This window comes from Canis lupus, chromosome 8 (genome assembly GCF_048164855.1).
Source record: "Canis lupus baileyi chromosome 8, mCanLup2.hap1, whole genome shotgun sequence".
Taxonomy (NCBI): domain Eukaryota; kingdom Metazoa; phylum Chordata; class Mammalia; order Carnivora; family Canidae; genus Canis; species Canis lupus.
Window position 1 is genome coordinate 49,389,100 of NC_132845.1, and position 21,840 is coordinate 49,410,939.

Here is a 21,840-nt window from a genome sequence, read left to right on the forward strand (position 1 = left end):
GGGGTGGTGTACTCCAGGCATCTAGTGGGTAGAGGCCGGGGATGCTGCTACACATCGTCAAGTGTAGAGGATAGACTTTGTAACAAAGAATGATCCAGTCTTGAGTATCAGTAGTGCCAAGGTTGAGGAACAGGGATTAAATGAAAGTGACAAGCTCATGGGAATACAAATATAATAGCTCCAATTTATGAAGCACTTTTCATCTGCACACTTATGCCATGAGATTTGCTTTTTATTCATTAAATAAGTCTTTCTTTTATACTTGATTCAGTAAATACTTAAGAGGGAGGCATTTAGTCATTGAAACAATAGAGGCGATGTAAAAATAATGGCTTATAATAGGAGCTGCTGACAGTTTATGAACCCTTGCTATGTGCTAGGCAGTGAGCCTACTATTTTCCTTGGTTTATCTCTCTTAAAATTTGCAGTAACTTCATGATTATCTATGTTGAGAGACTGGATGCTCGGAGAGGTTGTGGAACATGCCCAGAGTCACACAGCTAGGAAGAGGAGAAGCTTGGGCTTGAAGGCAGGATTGTCTGGTTCTACAATGGGGTGCTCACAGTTGTGTTGTGGGGACAGGCCAGCGAGTCCAGTAAGAAGGGCACACATGGTCCAGGAAGAGATGGCCTGGGCTAAGGAGATGTGCTGGAGGAGAGGAGAAGCAAGTTGGAGAGTCACGTTGGTAAGCACATGGACATGTTAGGAATCAGGTGTGTGGTGCCAGCAAGCAGGGGGTGAAGCTGGCAAATTGACAGTTCTCATTGGCAAGTAGGTGGAGGATGTTGGCAAGCACGAGGATCACATGACCAAGCAAGTGGTAGTGCCTGCAGGCAGGTGGGTGGTGCCTGGAGGTAGGTGGGTGGTACCTAGAGGCAGGTGGCTGGTGCCTACAGGCAGGTGGTTGGTGCCTGGAGGTAGGTGGTTGATGCTTGGAGGCCAGTGGGTGGTGCAAGACAAGCCACCCCATACTTCTTACCTTCTGAAGAGGTCTGAGCAGAGGGAGTCAAGGCAGGTTCAAGTTTCTCCCCTCCTACTTCTCTCAGTCATCATCACTAGGCCTGGGTCTTTTGTTCTCTCTTTGGCCTTCTAGCCCTTAGTATCTGGGGCAAGACTAGAGCCATGAGCATGGATGATTTCCATGTGCAGATTTATTTGCCTTGGCTGTAGACTAACCCTCCCGTACCCCTACCCCAGCCCTCCGAGCCCCTAGACTTCTGCGTGACCCCCCTTGTTGATCATTACCACTTCCCGAGTAGCTGCCATGGACCAGACTCTGTGCTAAGCCATTTACTCAGGCCCCTCTGTTTAAGCTCCATTGTGTGTCTTTACAGGAAGGGAAACTGAGCCTTGAAGAGGTCCAGTTGCCTCTTCAAGGTCACCCAGCAAGTGACATGGCAGTTCAGGATTCCAACCCCGGCCCTCGGACCCATGTGCTTCCAGCAGTTGCACTCGACTGTTTCTTTGCTGGTGTTTTCTTCTTCCCAGAAAAAGAAAAGACGAAGCCACAGAAGCAGAGAGAGGATGAGCTAATCCAGAAGATCCACAAGCTGGTGCAGAAGAGAGACTTTCTGGTGGATGACGCGGAGGTCGAGCGGCTAAGGTGAGTGGGCTCCCGTGCCCTTGCACCAGGCGGCTAGAACACAGCCCTCGGCCTCCTCCCAAACCTGTCTTCTGCTGCAGGGACTCATGGCCCCGCCTGCCAGGTATGGCCTTGGCAAATGTTCCCAAACACTGGATCCAAATGAACCCCCAGCTCTCTGGCCTGAGGACCCGTTGCACATTCCAGGGAAACTGGAATCCAGCTCCAAAAAGCCTTCAAAGGCAGACACACCTGCCACTTGATCTGAACAACGATGGGCTCTGGAGCCTCCTGCTCAAAGGAGAGATGTGAATGTTGATTCTTGAGTATTTTCGCCCTGGACCCAGGCCTTTGGAGCCCTCCGCAAGGAGAGAGGCTCACAGGGCCTCTTCCAACCCAGAAGGCAACTAGCTCTTTATTGTCTGTGTCCTCCTGGGTCCTCCAAGGCCTGGAATGCTCCTTGCGTGTCTCAGCCAGGCTGGGTCCTCCAACTTCATTCCTGGTAAATTGTTGGAAGAGTTCAGGTGACCTGCTCTGGACACTTGCCACATACCTCGGGGGAGCACAGATGTCCAGGGTGACTTAAGGGTACCGGGTCAGGAGGGGTGTTACTCAGCTCACTGAACCCCCAGCAAGAGGCTGAGTCTTACCATGGCCCTGCCTCTGCCCTGGGATCTCACCCTGGCCCCGGTGAGACCATCACTGCATTGTTGATATGTGTCTGTGCTTCAGAGCTTCTGTGCGTCATCAAATGCAACATGCACACGCCATAGACACATAACACACAACAACATATGTGCACCACGCACACAGAACACAGAACAGCATTCCCATCCGCACATAACACGCGGCATGCGGGCACTAGCCATAGAGCCCAACGTGGTCCCACACAATCTCTGGCTCCATTTCTTCAGTTCCTTGATGCTTTCCTTGCTTACCCTTCGTAACTCATGTCTTTATACACCTGTCTCCACAGGGAGCAAGAAGAAGACAAGGAAATGGCGGATTTCCTGAGAATCAAGTTAAAACCTCTAGATAAAGTAACCAAATCTCCAGCCAGTGAGTGCATCCGTTATTCCTCCTCCTTCCCCCATCCAAGAGAAAAGGAAATTTAAAAGAGGTCCCGGAGCCATAGTGGGGGGACAATAAGATGCTTTCTAGAGATCAAACTTGGGCACACGGTGGCAGCAGGTGGGGCCAGCTTTGTGGGCATGCCACCAGTGAAGCTGCCCAGGCCCCGATGCCCAGAAGGGCACCATGCCTGCTTTCATGTTCTGCTATTGCTGTCTTGAGATTCTTAATAGTTTTGCAACAAGGGGCCCTGAGTTTTCATTTTGCACTGGGTTCTGCAGACTGTGTTTCTGGTCCTGGCAGCCAATGTCCCTCTACCAATCACTGGTTTGGTGGATTTCTTAGGAGTTGTGTAACCACTGGGGCAAAAAGATGGGAGCTGAGGCTCAGGGAACTCCAGCCTCTGTTGATACTCAGAGCGAAACGGGTTCTGTGTGACATAAGTTTGGGAAGTGCTGCGTATTTGACCCTGACTTTGGTGCTAATGTCTATTAGCCTATAAAAGTGATAACAGGTCCTGCTGTCAAGGAACTGTCGTCTCTTTGTTGGCCCAGTGAGGCCACTTTCAGTTGTAAGAAACGGATACCCAATTCAAATTTGCTGTAGCAAAAAAGGGGGATTTGTTGGAAGAAGAGCAAGAGGAACGAGCTTCAGGGACTGGACACTATTAGAATGCCCTCACTTCCCTTCCGTTTCTATCTCTGCCCCTCATTGTATGTGAGCTTCATTTTCTCCTACTACACAGGCCTTCTTCATAGGGCCTGAACTCCAGAACCATAGCTTAGCAGCAGCAAGACAACACCGTGGGTTCTACGTCCTGGTATCCAAACACATCAATCTCAGGGGCATATTCTGATTGGACCTTCTTGGATCATGTTCCCACTTCCTAGGCCATCACCATCATCAAGAGGCTGGGATACTATGGTTGGCCAGATCTGTGTTGCATGCCTACTCTTGTAGCCACAGGGACATCTGCTGTTATCACAGAGAAGGGACTGGAATTCTTGCTAGGAAGATGAAACCCAAAAGCCACCACCATCTGCTATGGCCATAAATTCAGTTTTCCCTGACCATCTATTAATGTCCCATGAAATGTGGTATAGAGTGCAAGGGTATAAAGGAAGAAGAAAGTCCCTTCAGCAAGCCTCTAATATGACAAGGCACAGGGTCCTTGCCTAAATCCAGCATCCTCAGTGGACTGTCTCTTTCATGGCAGGCCAATTAGAAAAATCTCACCTAGCAGTGTGGGGAAGGAGCAAGGAAAATTGCCTTTTATGCAGGGTTATCGATAGCCAAAAGAAATCTGGCAAGAAAGTCAAAACACCAAGCTTATATCCTATGCAAGGGGCCAAGTGTTCAAATTTACTCTAATCATCTAGTGCTGGGATCTAAAGTTGAAAAATTAAAACGAATATAAAACCAGTGAAATCTCTGGGACTCCAGCAAAGCAAATGCAAAACCACTCAGTGGGGACACTTCTGCATCCCGCAATATGTAACCCACAGATAAAACGACCTCCGTGAAGATGAGCTGTCAATAAAAATTCTAAACCCATGAAGAACTGAACCACCATGATTGGAGTCAGTAGCTGCCACAAGGAGAGTGGCTGCCCTCCCAAGAATCAGAGATAACAGACTACCTAAAAGAGGCAATATCGTAAGTGTATTTAAAATGATGAAAGAGATAAGAGAAGGGATAAAACCCAAAGTGAAATCACAGGATGCCATGAGCAAAGAATTGGTAGATTTGCAAACAATTAGGTTTCTATAAAATATATATATATATATATATATATATATATATATATATATATATATACACACACACACATAGTCACAGAAGTAAAAACTCAGTAGATTAAGCAGAGCTGAAGTGAGAATTCAGAAATTGGAAGGCAGAGCTGAGGAACTTAACCAGCAGGTAACACAAAGAGACAAAGATATAGAAAATGCCTTCCAAAACATGGAAGAGAGAATAGGAAGGTCCAACTTCCTTCTCATAGGCATTCCAGAAGAGGGGCAACAGGGAACAAGAGAGTTGGAGGTATCTGAAAAGATCACGTTATGGCCACTTTCCGGGATTGAAAGACATGAATCCCCAGATTAAAGTGACTTGGACAAAATTTCCCATTTATCGGTTCACCAGATGCTTTGAAAGCCAGACCCTGTGCCAGGCGTGGCAGATACAATAGCAAAGAGTACTGAATAGGATTAGAGCTGAAGACTGTGATTGTCGGGGGTGAGATGGGGGGGTGGGGGTGGGAACAGGCTTCGGAACCGTCTAAAAACACACAGCCGCTCTCTGTACCTGTGGAGCTGAGCAAGCCTGGCTAGGGGTCGGGACGGGGCAGGGGCTACAGGTGGTCAAGGGGCTCTCCTTATATCACCTCTTCCCCTCTCTCCCTTTCTCCCTCTCCCCCTCCACGCTCCTACCCTGCTGCAGGCTCCCGAGCAGAGAAGAAAGCAGAGCCCCCACCTAGCAAGCCCACAGTGGCCAAGACCGGCCTGGCACTCATCAAGGATTGCTGTGGGGCCACCCAGTGCAATATCATGTAGCCCCCCATGTGGGGTGCCCCCGGGGCCACGGGGACCCCCCCACCCTCCTGTCTTCATAGCCCCCATTTCACCGGGGCCTGAGAGCTCTCCAAGGCGGAAGGGGTTGAAGGCCAGCCTGTGACTGCCGCCAGGGGCCGTGGGCGTGGCGGGCGGGCCCGACCGCCCTGTACAGAGTGTAGCAATAGGGAGTCCCTCACCGTCGCATGGCCCCCCACCCCCCCAGAGCATGCCAAACCCAGGAGTCTGTCTCACTGTTTATCCAACCACCAGGAAAGATCCTTCCTTGAAAAAGTATGTCTCCACTTCTATCTATCTATATCTAACCCACCGTGCGAATGATCTGGACGAGGGGCACGATCCCCAGGTGTGTATAGTCATGACTTTTCAACAATCCAGCACCACGTCGGACACATGCCTCATCCACCCTCGTAGCTCTGCTATCCGGCCAGCCCCAGATGGGCACAGCTCCCGCCCCCCTGTCTGTCCCCTCCCAGGGGCTGTGTTCTGGAGGCCTTCACTCAGCCCAAGCACCATGGAGACTCGAGGGCCCATCTGTAAAGGCTGAGCTCATGTGTGGTGTCGTGGTTACATCTCCTGCTTCCTCCCCTCCTGTGTCTGGGCACGGTTCACATCGAGAGTGTGTCCGTTTGCTCTTGGCCCTTCCTTCCCTTGCAATGTGTGCCCCAGGTGTGTGGAGCACAGTGGGGATGATGGCCTGGGCTGGAGACCAACCAGCGCTCGGAAGAGGTAGCGGAAAGCTAGAGGCTCCAACACCGGGCAAGGGCAGGCTGAGAAGGGGCCCCAGAGCAGATGCTGCCTTGGGTGCCCTCCACCCACTGGGGGGCCACTGGAGGGAGTGCCAACAGGACACACTCACCAGCCTAACACACAGACCTCCGTAAACATCAGCGGCGGCGGGCGGGAGAGGTGGCCTGACCCAACCGTGTCCCATCAGTCGGTGGTGTGTTTCAACCAGCTTAATAATTCCACCTGTGTAACTTGATGTACATTTGCTACAGCCAGCTCGGCGCAGCCCGTGTGACCTCTCTGTACGTGTGCGTGTCGTGACCGGCCTAACATAGCCTAACTCAAGATTCGCTGATGTGCAATCATCCATCGGAGAAAATAAAAGTGGAAACCACGTACACAGCATTTTTAACGTTTTTTTACTTTTTCTCTTGATTATGGAAGTCATCCATGTACATAGTAAACCTTTTAAAAGTATAGAAAGTATAAAGAAGTTTCTTTGTTTTCTGTTTGTATCTCCCACAAATTTTCCAGCTCGAGACCATGCTGCCCTTTTGGCAGGTTTCCTTTCATGCATTTTTTTTCCTCCCACAACCGGCATCATATTGTATCATCTTATAACCAGTTTCTTTTTTCATTGAGCATTAGATCACTATCATTTTCCCACGTCATCAAGAGTTCTTTGTAACAAACACTCCTCACAAATATTTACAACGGCTGCTCAGTAATCCATCTCGTGGCTATGCCATAATCTATCTAACCCTTATCTTACTATCGGACATTTAGATTGCTTCTACTTTTTAGTATTATTAAGAATGTCATGGGGCACCTGGGTGGCTCATTGGGTTGGGCCTCGGCTCAGGTCATGATCCTGGGGTCCTAGAATCGAATCTTACATCGGGCCCCATGCTCAGTGTGGAGTCTGCTTCTCCTTCTCCCTCTGCTTCTCCCCTGCTCATGCTTTCTCTCTCTCAAATAAATAAATAAAATCTTAAAAAAAAAAAAAAAAAAAAAGAATGTCAAGATAAATACCCTGGGGGATAGAGCTGTATCTGAATTTCTGATTTTTCCTTAAGATAAAAGTAAAGTTCTTAGGTCACCTTTTTCAAAAATATTTGTAAATCAAAAGTTAATCTGAAGGTCTTTCAAGTCACAGCAGCTTTGCAGTTGACACAAATATCTCTGACTGAGGACCCCAGAGCCTTGGGATCCATGGATCTCCCAGGGGGCAGCACACCCTCAAACCCTGCCCCCATCTTGGATGTGTTTGTGCCTCAGTCCAAGCTTTGGCTTACACCACACTTCCTGCCACTCTGAAGCCAAAGAGGGTGCCTTAGGCCACTGCCTGAGCCACCACATTGGCTTCAGGGGACCCTTTGGCCTCCTTCATTGCCCTAGACCAAGCATGAAGCCAGACTCTGTGAGCTTCCCAGGACACGACAATAACATGTTACCTCAACCAGAGTGGCTTAAAACAACACAAATGTACCCTCTCACAGTTCCGGAGGCCGGAGGTCTGGAATCAAGGTGTTGGCAGAGCCATGCTCCCTCTGGAGGCTCTAGGGAAGAATTCTTCACCACTTCCAGCTCCTGGTGACTCTTGGAAATCCTCGGTGTTCCTTGCCTTGGCCACCCCAGTTTCTACCTCTGTCTCCATATGCTTTTGTCTTCTGTGTATGTGTGTCTATGTCCCATCCTCTTCTTCCAAGGTTCGCCTACAACCCAGAATGCTTTCCTGTAGATCCTTAGCTTAATGACTTCTGCCAAGACCCTACTTCCAAATAAGGTCACACTCTGGGATAGCAAGTACACCTGAATTTGGGGGGAATGCTATTCAAGCCACTCCACGCATGCTTCCCATTCTTGCAATAAAAATCCAGGCTGCAAAGGGTCTGCCCCTCTTCCTCCTTTGTAGGAAGCATGAGTCTGGAAGGCCTGACCTCACACCAATTAGAGAGCAGTCACTCACTGATCCAACGAGCCAAAGGAGATCGAAACCCTCATAAAAATCCTGCCTCTAGTACATCCCCAGAGCCCTGGGGTACAGCTAATTTATGTTCCTGCTATTTCTATTGATTTGTTTTAAACAAACAAACAAACAAAAACCCTCCACCATTTATTTAGGATTTCACACAAGAGCAGAAGAAAGTAATCATTCAAGATGTTCCCAGATCACCAGGGCTGCCTGCAAAGCCAGGAAACCTTGCAGATCCAGACACACTCATTTTGGAAGCTGGAGCAGGAAGGATACAACTGGAGAAATATTTACTGAGAGCCACATGTGCATTTTCTCTAAAGTCCCTCACATGGCCCCCAGAAGCAGATGCTTTCGTCACTTCCACCGTACAGATGAGGAAGTGGTCCCAAGTCCTTTGAGCAACACCCTAGGAGTTGGTGGTGGGAGCCCACCACCTAGGAGTTGGGATGAATGGTTGGGCCATTCATCCCAACTCTCCTCCTGTAGACTCAAGAGGCTTCCTTTTCCCTTCAGAATTGAAACAAATCTCTCCCATTACCAACCAACCAACCAGCGCTCCATCCCATCTTCCCCTGCAGCCACCACTTCTTTCTCCATCTTCACGGCCTTACGTGTTGAGAATTGTCCGCCATCTTGCTATCTTCATTCCCTCATCTCTACTCCTGTGCTCATCCTATTTCAGTCTGGTTTCTGTCACTCTCTTATCCCTGAGCCCTCTCATTGGGGATGTCACCATGTGGTTATGTAGGGAAGAAAAATCCGTTCCTTTATTCAGCTTAGGTTCTTCAACTTGGTCCCTTTCCATAAGACTGCCCAAAGAAGAACAAGAGAAAAGCAATCAGGAGTGTATGAACATAGGCGTTGCACAAGTATACGTGGGAGCACGCAGCAACCCAAAGAGGTCTTTAGAACTTGAACTTACAAACCATTTGAACTAAAAGGAAAAGGGGTTTGGGGCTTCTGGTGGGGTGGCAAGTTATGGGGACAGGCCCCAGGAAGAGTATGGTAAACAGCGGTTGTATGGTACGGTTTGTTATGCAGATTTAAGACTTGCCTTCACTGATCAGACTCCTCCTCTTCCTGGTGTGTGAGAGCCAGACACCTTTTACAAATGGAAATTTCCTTTATAAATGGAGATTGCAAAAAAAAAAAAATTTGAAAAAAAATAAATAAATGGAGATTGCCTTTCTGAAAGGAGAGCTTTCCCTGCACTAGTTGGTTCTCAAGGGCCTTTAGTTCAAAATAACCCATATGCCAAGGTGCAGCATTTCTTGGGGTGGCCTCTTCTGGCACCCGGCATTTACATCCACTCCATGCAGTCGGCCCTCATGCTAGCTCTCTGGAGTGTGTTAGAGCCCACTGATGACACTGCCAACATGCCCTTTCTCTAGGGGAACCTCCCAGCACCCAGGAGAACCTCTCTCCAGTCTCCTTTCTCTCTTTCTTGACCTCTGGGCCTGGCTCTCAGCATTCTGCTCTTCCTCCCTCCTGGCCTTGGTAAATGGCCTTTGCACCCCGACTGCTCCTGGATTCTCTCCTTCACCTAGAACTTTCTCCTGTCCTCGGATCCACTTCCCTGCTGCCTAGACTCTCCATCTGAAACCAGAGTAGGCACATCAAATGTGACAGGTCCTATACCAGGGGCCAGCCCCATGGTCCCATCACCTGTTTTTTGTAAATTGAGTTATATTGGCAGATAACCGAGAGCATTCGTGTATATATCGTCTCCGGCTGCTTTTGTGCTACAATAGCACAGTTGAGTACTTGTGACAGAGACTGTGTGGCCAGCAAATCCTCAAATATTTACTCTGGCCCTTTCTGAAAAAGTTGGCCAACCCCCATCCTAAACTTTAGCCTCAGCTTCCTCTGCTATTTCCCATCCCCCAAAAAAAGATTATCCTAGGACTTGACCTTGACTCATCTGTCCCTCCTCAAATCCACACAACTGCCAAGTCCTTAGCTTCTGCCCACTGAGTTTCCCTAGTGTCTGTTGCACACCACCACACCCCCAGTGTAATCACCATCATCTTTTGCTTGATCAACCTCGGAGCTCTGAGCCGGGCTCCTTAGCACCTGGTCAGTTCTACAGAGCGGCCAGCCGGCTGCCTTTCTGAATAATACAGACCTTATTGTCATTCCCCTCTTTAAAATGGTGCCCATGGGCAGCCCGGGTGGCTCAGTGGTTTAGTGCCTGCCTTCTGCCCAGGGCGTGATCCTGGAGACCCGGGATCGAGTCCCACGTCGGTCTCCCTGCGTGGAGCCTGCTTCTCTCTCTGCCTGTGTCTCTGCCTCTCTCTCTCTCATTAATAAATAAATAAAATCTTTAAAAAAATAAAACAGTGCCCATGTCTTCAGGTTGAAATCCAGGCTCTCTTGTGTGGATGACAAGGCCCTCTGGACCTAGCCCCTCCCCACATCCCTGGCCCCATTGCATCCACTAGCCTGTTGTGCAGGGGGCCACCGAAGTTTTCTGAAGTTTTTATGGTTCTTCTGGCTATGCCGCCTGTCGGCATCTCTCCTGGGCCCTTACACATTACTCTCCCTGCCAAGAACTTCTCAGATTCCCTGTCAGTTCTTTCTCTAGCTCTACCTGTGCACCACGCTGAAGCCAAAATGACCTTCCTAATGTGCGAACCTGGCCAGTTTCCAGCTCTCTTGCACCTGCCCCCACTCTTGCAGTAAAGTCTTTGGGCTGGTTTGCCAAACCTTAATGTGATCAGCACCTCCAGGGCCTTTCCAACCTCCGGCCTCACCATTCCTCCAGCCTCACACCCTTGCTCACACTATCATTTAAGGGAACAAGCAGTAGGAGCAGCTGGGCAGGAAGAAGAAACACCTGGCATTGTCAGAGAGGGGATGTTCTTTAGCATCTAATGTGACCCGGGGATCATGTGACCTTAAAAACCTTGGAAAGGGCCCAAGGGATGTTGCAATAGGATGGGGTTGGTGGGGGGACACCTGGGTGGCTCAGCAGTTGAGCATCTGCCTTCGGCTCCAGGCGTGACCCCGGAGTCCTGGGATCAAGTCCCACATCAGGGTTCCCGCAGGGAGCCTGCTTCTCCCTCTGCCTGTGTCTCTGCCTCTCTCTCTGTCATTAATTAATTAATAATAAATAAATATATTTTTTTGAAGCATGGGGTTGGTGTGAGCAGTTTCAGCAAGGTGCTGGCATGGAAGCCAGATGCATCAGGCAGGAGAGTGTCCCCTCACCTACTGTTCCATCACAGTGGGGGAGAGGCCATCACTCCCATTTGGGAGATGGGACAACAGAAGCTCAGCAAGGGAAGGTGTGATTAGCCCAAGTTCACACAGCATGTCCGTGGGAGAGCGAAGACCTGAGTCTGAGAGCACGGTGAGAGCTGGGCTCAGTGTGTTTCTTTCTCATTTCGAACCCCAGCTGCCTCGCACCCCATTCCCTGTTGAGCCGTCCTCAAATGGAGGGGAGTCACGACCACACCTGCAGCAGCTGAGCCTTTTCTAAACCTTTCTGTTCCTCCCGTGGTGGCTGGACAGCCCTGAGCTGCAGGAATGCACCAGCTCAGCTTGAATGCAGCTTGAGAAGCAGCAGTTACACCACTGCCACCAGCCAAGGCTCAGACACCTGCCACCACCAACAGGACCTCAGGGTGGGCGTCATGGGCTGGGGCAAGACAGGACGGCTGGCTTGAAGAACAAGTGGCAGGTCATTTTTCCATCCTTTCATGTGTTTAATTCCACTAGTGAGTGTTGCACACGGCTGGTACCAGGGAACACGGATGAACCAGATAAGGGGGGTGGGTCCTGTCTTCCTGTAACCTGTCTAGTGAGGGAGATGGGCACCGAACAGGAGGACGGGGGTAGGCCTCCTCAGTGGCGGTAGATCCGAACAAGACCTGCTGACCAGCAGGATTAGCAAAAGGGAAGGCAATCTAGAAGGTGCTGAAGGGCTTCGGCTTGGAGTCAGCCTGCCTGGGTGAAAATCCCCGCTGAAGCCCTCCCTGTGGGAGCCTGGGTGATCCCTTCTGCTCTCTGCACCTCAGTGTCCAGACCTGTAAGACGGAGAGAACACTGGGGCATCGATGCGACGTCAACCGTGCAGGACGGGCTCAGGGCAATGCACGTAGTAAATAATGTCCTTAGAACAGCAGGCTGTTACTGGCCACAGCTGAAGGTAAGGAGCCGCGTGATCAGAAGGCTGCTCAGGTTCAGGAATTTCTGGGGGAGAGGGTAAGACCCACTGGGTCCTGCCCCCATGAAGCTGGCAGTGAGCAGACTTGGGAATAGGATGTGGTGACAAAAGTTGCTGTAACGTGTCAGCTGGAGCCCCAATCCACGTGCTTCCCCAAGATGTTGGCACCTGCCCGGGCCTACAGCCCCCGCCACTGGTCACCCGCGACCTGGCCTGCGCCACCACGAGCTCTGCACACCCCTCACATCCCTTCCCTCGGCCGTGCCCTCCTCCACCCGCTGAGTCCTACGTGGAACTCACCTCCTTCCCCAACTCACCACAGGAACCGAGCTGCACAGAGCCTCAGGACACAAAGCCGACCTTCCAGAATGTCTATGGAGGTGGGTGCGGGTCTGCATCACAGCCGCACACACTGGTGAGGACCCACCGCTTTTCCCACCAGCTTTGCCACCAGCCACCGTAGGGCCCACCTCTGTGTCCCCAGGCCTCCTCGTGAGCAATTTCCCTCCCACTTTAATAGGAACAATTCAGCTCCTTCTGGGCTGCTCACACTAACCCAAATCCAGGTCCCCGGGCCCACTACCCACACCAGGGTCTATTCCTCTGCCAATAAGGTGTCTGCAACTCATTGCCCCTCTGACCACAGGAGCAGCAGGTGCAGCGGTTTTGAGTTTTGCTAAACAGTGGTGGGGTTGTGGACTTCTGTTCTACTGGGAGAATGGTGAGCGCAGAGGCCCCGGGAGCATGGGAGGGGACAGCTGCCTGAGTCTGGGGTTCGGGGACGTCCCTGAAGGAGGACGCACCTCTGCAGCGAGACGCAGCTCGGAGAAAAGTTGGAGGAGGTGAGGTTGGGGTGGGGACAGAGGCCGCCTGGGGCTGCCAACCCCGCAGGGGGATGCTCTGGGTTGTAAGTCACCAAAATGGAAGCCAAAGAGGCCAGAACAGAAGAACATTTCCTAGCTCCTGCCTTGGCTGAGATCAGGGGTTCAATCAACCCACTGGGCCCAGGGGTTCAAGTGCTGTCACCTGGACTCCATGTTTGTCTGCCTCCGCGCCTGCCTCCCTCGGGCTGGCTTTATCCGGGGCAGGGTCTCCAGCAGCAGCTCTGGGCACCCGTCCTGGGGCCTCCTGGATCCCACCATGGGGTCAGCAGGCCTGGCTTGTGTCATGGTAAAAGGTAAACTGAGGCATGTGAAAAATGTTAAGCTCACTTGAACGAAAATCAATTCGAATGAGGCAACATCCAAAGGAACAGAGAGGTGGGACGCCTGGGTGGCTCAGCGGTTGAGTGTCTGCCTTCGGCTCAGGAATCTGATCCCAGATTCCCCGGATCGAGTCCCGCATCGGGCTCCCTGCATGGAGCCTGCTTCTCCCTCTGCCTCTCTGTGTCTCTCATAAATAAAAATCCTTAAAAAAATAAAAAGCAGAGAGGAAGGCTCTCTGAGGAGCTGCACAAAAGGAAAGCCTTTCATGGGCAGGAGGGAGCAGGGGCGGAAGGTACACTAGGGCAACGAGCAGGCTGGTCATCGTGAGGCCGCTTTCCTTTAGGGGACCCCAGGGGCCTGTCAGGCAGATTACCTGACTAGTGCTGATTCTGATTACTGGGAGCCCCGAAATTGTAGCAAAGTCTTGGTCAGTGGTATGGAGCTCAGCATAAACAATTCCATTTTGGGCCTCTTGTCCTGTTTTTTGTTTTTTGTTTTTTTCTTTTTAACAGTCCCATGACAGGCCCAGTATTACTTTGCTGGGTCAGAGAGGTTGGTTCTCTGCTTCGCCCCCGCCGCCCCCCGTTCCCATCTGTAAACGTCAGTGCAGAGGTAGAAGGTGGGTGGACTGGAAGGCAGTCTATCAGGGCCCTCGCAGCTTTGAAACGTGGCTGCTGACCCTCTCTGATGCTTCAGCCCGGGACCCAGCCACTCACTCCAGGATCACGGAGGAGCCCGAGGCTTCCTTCTACCTGAGGGATGTTGGCAAGGACGATGGGAAGGCACTCCCTTGACTAGGTTACATTCTGTGAGGCTCCCTCCTAGCCGACTGGAGGTTATTCTTGTGGGTTCAATGAGCTAAGGTGTCATTTTGAGGGAGCCCATGTGGCAGGGAACTGTGGACGGTCTCCAGGGCTTGCAGGCAGGCTCCAGGGTTTGCAGGCGGCCTCCAGGGCTTGCAGGCGGCCTCCAGGGTTTGCAGGCGGCCTCCAGGGTTTGCAGGCGGCCTCCAGGGCTTGCAGGCGGCCTCCAGGGCTTGCAGGCGGCCTCCAGGGCTTGCAGGCGGGCTCCAGGGTTTGCAGGCGGGCTCCAGGGTTTGCAGGCGGGCTCCAGGGTTTGCAGGCGGGCTCCAGGGTTTGCAGGTGGCTTCCAGGGTTTGTAGGTGGCCTCCAGGGATTAAAGGCGGCCTCCAGGATTTTCAGGTGGGCTTCATTCAGGGTTTGCAGGGGGGCTCCAGAGATTGCAGGTGGGCTTCAGGGTTTGCAGGTGGCTTCTAGCTGAGAACCAACCAAACTTGGGGCCCTCTTTCAGGACGGAGGGCAGTGGGGAGAAGTCGGGAGGCTCAGGACTCAGAGTCCATGTGTAAAACCCTATTCTCCTCACATAGGGAGGTGAGACAGGGATTCTACTCGAGAACAGAGAGGTCTTTCCTGATTCCACGTCTGGGCCACACACCAGATTCAGAGGCTGCTAACACCGAGGGCAGGGGCCCCGCACTCACTGTGAGCGACCTCAGAAACTGAGGGAGGCAGGGTGGGAGGTGGGAGTGGGGCCTTCTCCCGCGTCAGGCCCTGCAGCTGGGAAGGCTTCTGGGCAGAAGGGAGGTGGAAGGAGAGGTCTTCCTGTGAGCTGCCTGCAGTGGACGGAGAAGATGGTGCCACTGTGCCCTTGACCACCACAGGACTCCTGGCCACTTCACACTGTGGTGGTGGCTCTTGAGCTTCCACCCGCATGCGCTTCCTCTTGCCTCCTCTGCACTGAGTGCCCCATTTCCAAGTCTTTCCTTCCCAGAAAATGGGAATTCTTCTTGTCTGGCTAAGAAACATCATGGCCCTCGGTTTCTGACTTGAGAGCTTCTGGGTTCCTGTCCCCGCACACCTGCAAAGTGAGCGGTTCTCTCTGTCGGGCCATTTCCATCATTAGCTGACTGTGTCCCATAGGTAATCAGCTGTTTCCTCCTACTTCCCAGGGCTGTCTTCCTCCCAGGGAGAGACTAGAACTTTCCTGGCAAAGTGTTGATTCAAACATATTGGCTCGGTCTGTCCCCAAAGAGTGGCATTAGGTGACACTGATGCTGTTAACACAGCCAGGAGACTGGCTATCTTGGGAGTGTGTGAAGTGCAGGTCGAGCAGGCAGTGGCGGGGCCACGCCAAGGGTTGGTTTCTGGGACAGTGAGCCAGGGTGGCTGGTCCTCCCAGTCCCAGAGCTAATGTGTGACCTGTCCCAGTCTGCGGAGCATGGTCACAGATGGGGGAGGCAGCAGGGACGCTTCTGAGCCATGACTTGGTCTCTGCCCACGGGAAGCTGCTAGAAAGCAGAGAAGAGAAATCCCAGAGCACCGCGCTCCTCACGGTAGAGGGAACAGCTAGGGCAAAGCGTCGGGAGCCAGGTTCTAGATGTCAACACCCATCTCCTGAGCACAGACAGGTTTACCTGCGCTCAGCCGGCCCCCTTCGAAGCCACCACCTCTGGACCATGTGGGAACACACAGAGAGAAAGGCAAGGCCCCACTGCAAACCCATGTCCAGACCTACAAAACTACAAAACTACGAAAGGGGCACGGTGGCAGCTCAAGTCTTTCTGGAAGATCTGCTACCATAAAAGACGACTAGAAAGGACGGCCAAAAGTCTTTAAGAACTTTTTAGTGTTGCAATTTAAAAAATTGTTCTTCATGAAGAAGCAATTTAGCCAAACATTCAAGTATCTTCTAGGTCCTTTCAGATTCTCGCACGGGGATGGGGGGAGTGGGCAGGGTGGCAGGGAGTGTCACAGTGGTGTCCGGGGAAGGGCTTCACAGTGGAGTCTGTGAAAGGGGTCTTTTCCAAATGGACTTATTGGAAAGGCATGCCTGGCAGTGACAAAAAAACAAGGTGGCCTGCAAACACAGGATTTCTCTTACGGGGAGAGAGATCCAAGGGATTTATCTCAGGTTTATAAACAGAGGGGCTTGTAGTTACTGTATTTGCCCCACATGTGTTCATACACTGGAACTCAGCTGGAAACCTTGGAGGGTCCTAACCATGCCAGTGGGAGGGCAGCATTAGTGCAGACACCTGCCAGCGCCGTGTGCTAAGTGAAAAGGGCCCCTAAACTGTCAGGCCAATCCACTCTCTCCAACAGCTGGATTTTCAGAAGGGGTGAGAAGTTGGGGGGAACCCAAGGTGAAAAGAGGACCAGACCGGATGGTCCCTCCACTCAGACAAGTCACAAAGATTTGGAAAACTCGAATTAGATGCTTGCTTCGTAAAGTTTATTGACAACTGTTTGGTCCCAACACACAAAACAGCACTTGAACCACAAAAAAAGTGTTCAAACAAAGTAGACGGTTAAGAAAAAAAACATCTCTTCCCCCAAGCCCAATCTGAAACAAACAGTGCAACATGGGAAAGGGGGTTGTGGTGGTAACTTTTTCTTTTTTTTTTTTTTTTTTTTCCTTTTAACAGATATATCTAATCTGGTACATCTTTCCACCCAGAAATAAAGAATTTCTTTGTCTTAATTCTCATACATTATTTTGTCACATTATTTAATTAAGCCTCTGGATAAAAAAATAGATAGCAATCAGACTGGCCATTTGTGGAGTACATCACGGACACAACAAGCTCACGCCATATTCTCTTATCTTCCAGCAGCGACTGTTAGGGCCACACACGCGTCCCAGACTGACTGGCGATCCCAGCAAACAGTTCGGTTCGGCCACACTCCCATGACAGTGCGCGCCTGCAGGCTCTGTTGCCCAAAGCAGCTGCTCTGAGACTGTTCCTCGTGACTTGTAATGGTACCTCTGACGTTTTTAGAATCAATCCCGCATATGCGAGCAAAACTAAAGTCCCAGAGTGCAAACTCAGCCTTAAGAAGTCTCAGAATAAGGCAACTGAGGTTCTCAACACCAACTTTATCACACTGTTTAAAAGCTTCTTAAAAAGAAAAAAAAAATTGCACATCTGCATTTGACTTCCTGCCGTACGTACTATGTCTGTAGAAGAAATGCCTTCATTCGTAGAGGATTCGCACAGGGCCATAATGCTTGGACGGCTTTTCCAGTGTTGTTCCATCTTGACTGGGGCCATGTGTGAAGAACTGGGAAATCACTGGCTTCATTTTAAAGATTTTGGGGAACAAAAACCTGACTTGTAAAAATCTCTCTTATAGCCCTTGTTTTGTGGCATTTTATCAAAATGCTGGCTATGAAATCAGAGCCCATTTTCTGGCTTTCTAGAAATTACAGAATATGAACATTTTCCCCAAAAGAAACCATCTCAGTAGTGGAAGACCTTATGCCAACTGGTTCTTTCTGCTCTATGAATGAATCCGCCTTTTTGCCCAACAAATACAACCCATTGTAAATGTCAGGTTTCTCCAGGAGGGGTGGGAGGCCACCCGTCACCGGATGCCTCTGCCACCTCGAGGCGAAGCTCGGTCCACAGGGCAGTGCTCCCTCGTAAGGCTGGCTTTTCCCAAATGCCAACATCAGACACCACAAAAAACCCAACATGCTTCCAACTGCGAGAAGTAACAGTAAAAGCAGATGCTATTAAAAGACACTGAGCCAACATAGACATACACACACACACACACACACACACACACACACACACACACTTGCTCACACTCCACATAAAGCTTCCCAGCTACCAAAACCAGGTTTAAAATTACAAATACAAGGTTAAGATGATCAACCTTGGCCTTCACATGTATAGATAGAATTTCTGTCTCTTCCTAGTGGAAAGAGTATCGATATCGCTCCTGTCAAAGCACCTTGCCCCTCAGCTCTGATTTGTAATTTATGCATTTCATGCATATTTTAGAAAATCAGGCTCTCTTCCCAACATTGCCGCTCGACACACAATACTGTGTGCTGGAATTCAAATGCTGACTTTAAATTCATGACACCAAGACCATCTCCTTTTCCTTAACCTAAATCCGTATCACACTGGAACGTTAACATAAAAGGGAAGCTTAAAACATCCTCAACGTTCTAGAAAGCTCTGACATGGCACCCCGAAGTGGAAACATTTTTAAAAATTTGTGATGAAGTCACATTTGTCAACTACAGACATAGTTCAATAAGACAAACAAGGCACGCTTACAAGTCACATGGACGCCAGGAACCTTCACACCCAACCTGAAAATACATTCTCCCCACCTCGCCTGCCCTTCTGCTTCCGCGTGGGAACACGCAGGGCCGTGGAGCAGGCTTTGCTGCGTCACACACTCTGCACTGGATTCATACTGTCTGGAAACACCAGCAAGCAAAGGCTGAGAGGCTTTCTTATGCTACATGTAAGACTCTACCACGAATGTGGCTTGAATGGAAGTAAAACCATTCCTTCTGAGTTCTCACTGCTTTCTTCTCACAGAACACCATTACATTTCATAATCATTCAAAAAAATTTGGTAAGATATATATATTAAGGATTCCTTAACAAATGCCAAGAGGTTTTTTGGGTTTTTTTTTTTTTTTTTTGGTTTGTTTTTTCCAAATAATTAGGAGAGAAGAAAAAGAAACAGCTCTAAGCTGTGTTCAACGTAAAAGAAACAAAACGTTATGGGATACATCTAAAGATGAAGTAAGTGGCTTCTAGGGGGTCTGCATTCAAACAGAAAAGGCTGTGTTTTCTGAACCCACTTTTGTGTGCAGAATCAGACAGTGTTTCCCCATCCTAATTCTATGTTCAAAACGCGAGTCAAAGCTTGGTTATAGGTGCAAAGGAAAAATTGGCTGCCAATTTAACTCTATTTTTGGGTTGCTTTTTGGCTGGGCTTTCCACGGGGTCCTTGCTGGGCAGTGACTCTGAGGTTTCCGAGGAGGGGCAGGGAGGCACTGGGTCAGCTGCTGAGATGCCAGAGGAGCTGGAGTCTGAGGCTGGGTGGTTGTTCTTTACTGGTACTGGGATTTCAATTTTCTCTGCTTGGTTTAAAATCAGAATTTCTGTAAAGACAAAAAAGCAAACACATTCAGTTCTAAGACCTGTAAGATGTGCTGGGTTTTTAGTTTCTCCCTCATATTATTTCAAAAAATATTCTTAAAGTCACCCACCAAACATCATGCCCTTGTTGCAATTACATACCAGTCACATGGTCAACATGTCACGTGAGTCAGATTTTTTTTTTTTTTTTTTTGAGTCAGATATTTATAGATACACTGCACCTCAGCTTTCTCTGGAATTACAAAGTTTTAGAAAGCTTCATTTTGGGCTATAACTCCATGGGCAATGGTGTAGAAATATCACCCACCCCCCTGCCCCCCATGTGGATTATTTGCCCATTCATTCTGTCAGGTAAAGATAGGACATGACCCTCACGGGACCTAAACACTCTCCCCCGAGGTGATCCCTGAGTGGCGCAGTGGTTTAGCGCCTGCCTTTGGCCCAGGGCGCGATCCTGGAGACCCGGGATCAAGTCCCACATTGGGCTCCCTGTATGGAGCCTGCTACTCCCTCTGCCTCTCTCTCTCTGTCTCTCTGTGTCTATCATGAATAAATAAATAAAATCTTAAAAAAAAAAAAGAAAATATATATTAAAAAAAAAGACTCTCCCCTGACACGGGGCTTCAGTGTCAGGAAGCCCTGGCCTGTACCACTGACAGAGGACTGTACCCTGCATGGCTCTAAGGTGGGCAGGGACAAGGAGAGATGTGCACAGAGTCAGAATCACCCTCAAATATCCAGGCAGTGAAGTACAGCCATCTCCCCTGTGTTTACAGGCTGCTCTTCCTCTGGTCGAGCCCCAGGTACTGGGCGTGCCGCACACACACAGCCAATTTTGCTTGAGATGTCGTGTACCTCAGACTCCCACTGCGTGCGCCAGGGGCCCAGGCACCAGAGGCACAGAAAGGCCAGAGTGACGGAGGGATGCAGATTCCCAGCTCCCTTCTCAGGCGGGCACTTGGGAGAAGTACGGACAGAACTGCCCACGCCAGAGAGTAGATCTCTCTCCCTGGTCACATGTGGATGGACGGCTGAACTCACGTGGACTAAATGCACCAAAGCCACAGCCTGCGCGGGAGGCTGGAGTCGGTCTCCTACCAACTGCAGCCTCCTAGGGGAGCACTCTCCTGCTTCTGCCACAGGTTATATCTCCCAGGAGCACAAGCAGGTTTGAGTTTCCCCACCTCCTGCTTTCCAGCCTCAGTTCTTTCATGGGGCAACACGAGGCTGTTTCCCCTGGAAACAGAAGCAGAGCGGAGAAGAACTCATTGTGGCAGATGAGGGAAGGGTCCGGACAGAGCAGGTGGGCCATCCTCTCCGGAGGTGAGGCAACACAGCAGCAAGACAGGAGGCCTGGGGTTCAAATCCCAGCTCAACCACTTCCCAGTCCAGCAGCCTGGGGCTGGTGTGGTCTCTGGCGGCAGGCCAACCTGCACCAGCCCGCCGTGCCCTGCGCTGCAGGGCTGAGGTGAGGAGGAGGCAGGAGTGTGCCTGTGAGCCTTAGCGCAGGATCGGACACAAGGGGGCCACCCAAGGCAGGTACCAGGTCGATGCCCTCAGCAGCGGACTTCCTGTCCCTTCTCAGCTCACCTGTGCAGGACCCTCCCTCCCCTGCTCATACCCCAGGAGGCCCCAGTACCAGAGCAGTCACTCAGCTCTGCGCCAGACCGGAGCTGCTGTACCTTTAGAAGGCAGGCAACACGGGCCCAGGAAGCCCTCCGCGCACACCTCTGTGGGCTTCTCCACGGCCCAGCCACATCATCCCTCCAGACCCGCCATCATTTTGGGGCTTGCTGTTCCCCAAGCCACCCAGGGCTGTGAACCTAGTTTTGCAAGGAAGACTGACTGGAAAAGATGGTCCTGAATAATCAGGGCAGGTATTCTTGTGCCTGAAAACGTAGCCTCTCCCTACCTCCGTCAAACTTTTTACCGTTCTGGAATCGTGCTTTTATTTTTTAACCCACAGAGAAAATCCCCCCGCAACAACACCGTGCATCCTTACCAGAAGGCTCTTGAGGGTGTTCCTCAAACTGAATGAGATCAGCAGATTGGAGGATGACGGGATCTGGTCTCAGCTGAGGGGACGGCAGGCAGGAGGGGACAGGTGCACACAGGAGGTCCACAGGAGAGTCGTTGGTCAGGCGGAGAAGCTCCTGTTCTGCCTGGTGGGGCCCTGGACAGAGAAGGCAGGCCGGGCTCGACTCAGGACAGCAGTCTACCACAAGTCTGTGCCTGAGGCTTTCTCTCTTGGCCTTCAAGATGAAAAAGGCCAGGAAGTACTCAAGAACTCAAGGTTAACAGCAACAACAAAGCCATTAACAGAAAAGTCTGGGTCACTCTGGTAAAGGAAATGCCACAAGCCCGGATCTCCCGATTTGTATTCTCAGGAACAGCAATGCCCCAAGGGGTCCCAGCCAAAAAAAAGGGGGGGGGGGCGGTGTTCCACAGTCAGTTTCCAAAGAAGGGAAATGACAGTCCTTAGAGGAGGCACAAGATAATTAAAATGAGCACAAGCTCCGAATTTTAAGACTTGGGCCCCAGTTTCGTCACTCCCTTGCTGAGTGATCCTGGGTAAGTTCTTTAACCTCTCAGAACTTGGGTT

The 21,840-nt window shown here is 50.7% G+C and overlaps 2 protein-coding genes across 13 annotated transcripts in view; one reads left to right on the plus strand and one right to left on the minus strand.

The window, feature by feature from the left end:
* BMERB1 (bMERB domain containing 1) overlaps positions 1–21,840 on the plus strand; it is a 130,295-nt gene that overhangs the window by 107,649 nt on the left and 806 nt on the right. Inside the window, exons 4-6 of one of the 3 annotated variants that reach the window (XM_072835887.1) lie at positions 1,489–1,603; positions 2,559–2,641; positions 4,159–4,208. In XM_072835887.1, coding sequence (XP_072691988.1) covers positions 1,489–1,603; positions 2,559–2,641; positions 4,159–4,193 — 233 coding nt within the window. In that variant the 3' untranslated portion in view covers positions 4,194–4,208. Of the gene's footprint in view, positions 1–1,488; positions 1,604–2,558; positions 2,642–4,158; positions 4,209–5,095; positions 6,354–21,840 lie in introns of those variants that run through there. The other 2 variants (XM_072835885.1, XM_072835886.1) reach the window with 2 other exon arrangements.
* MARF1 (meiosis regulator and mRNA stability factor 1) overlaps positions 16,537–21,840 on the minus strand; it is a 40,739-nt gene continuing 35,435 nt past the window's right edge. For 9 of the 10 annotated variants that reach the window (XM_072835884.1, XM_072835883.1, XM_072835882.1 and 6 more), the window contains 2 exons: positions 21,241–21,411; positions 16,537–19,240 (listed from right to left, as the gene is read on the minus strand). In XM_072835884.1, coding sequence (XP_072691985.1) covers positions 18,996–19,240; positions 21,241–21,411 — 416 coding nt within the window. In that variant the 3' untranslated portion in view covers positions 16,537–18,995. Of the gene's footprint in view, positions 19,241–21,240; positions 21,491–21,840 lie in introns of those variants that run through there. The other variant, XM_072835881.1, reaches the window with a different exon arrangement.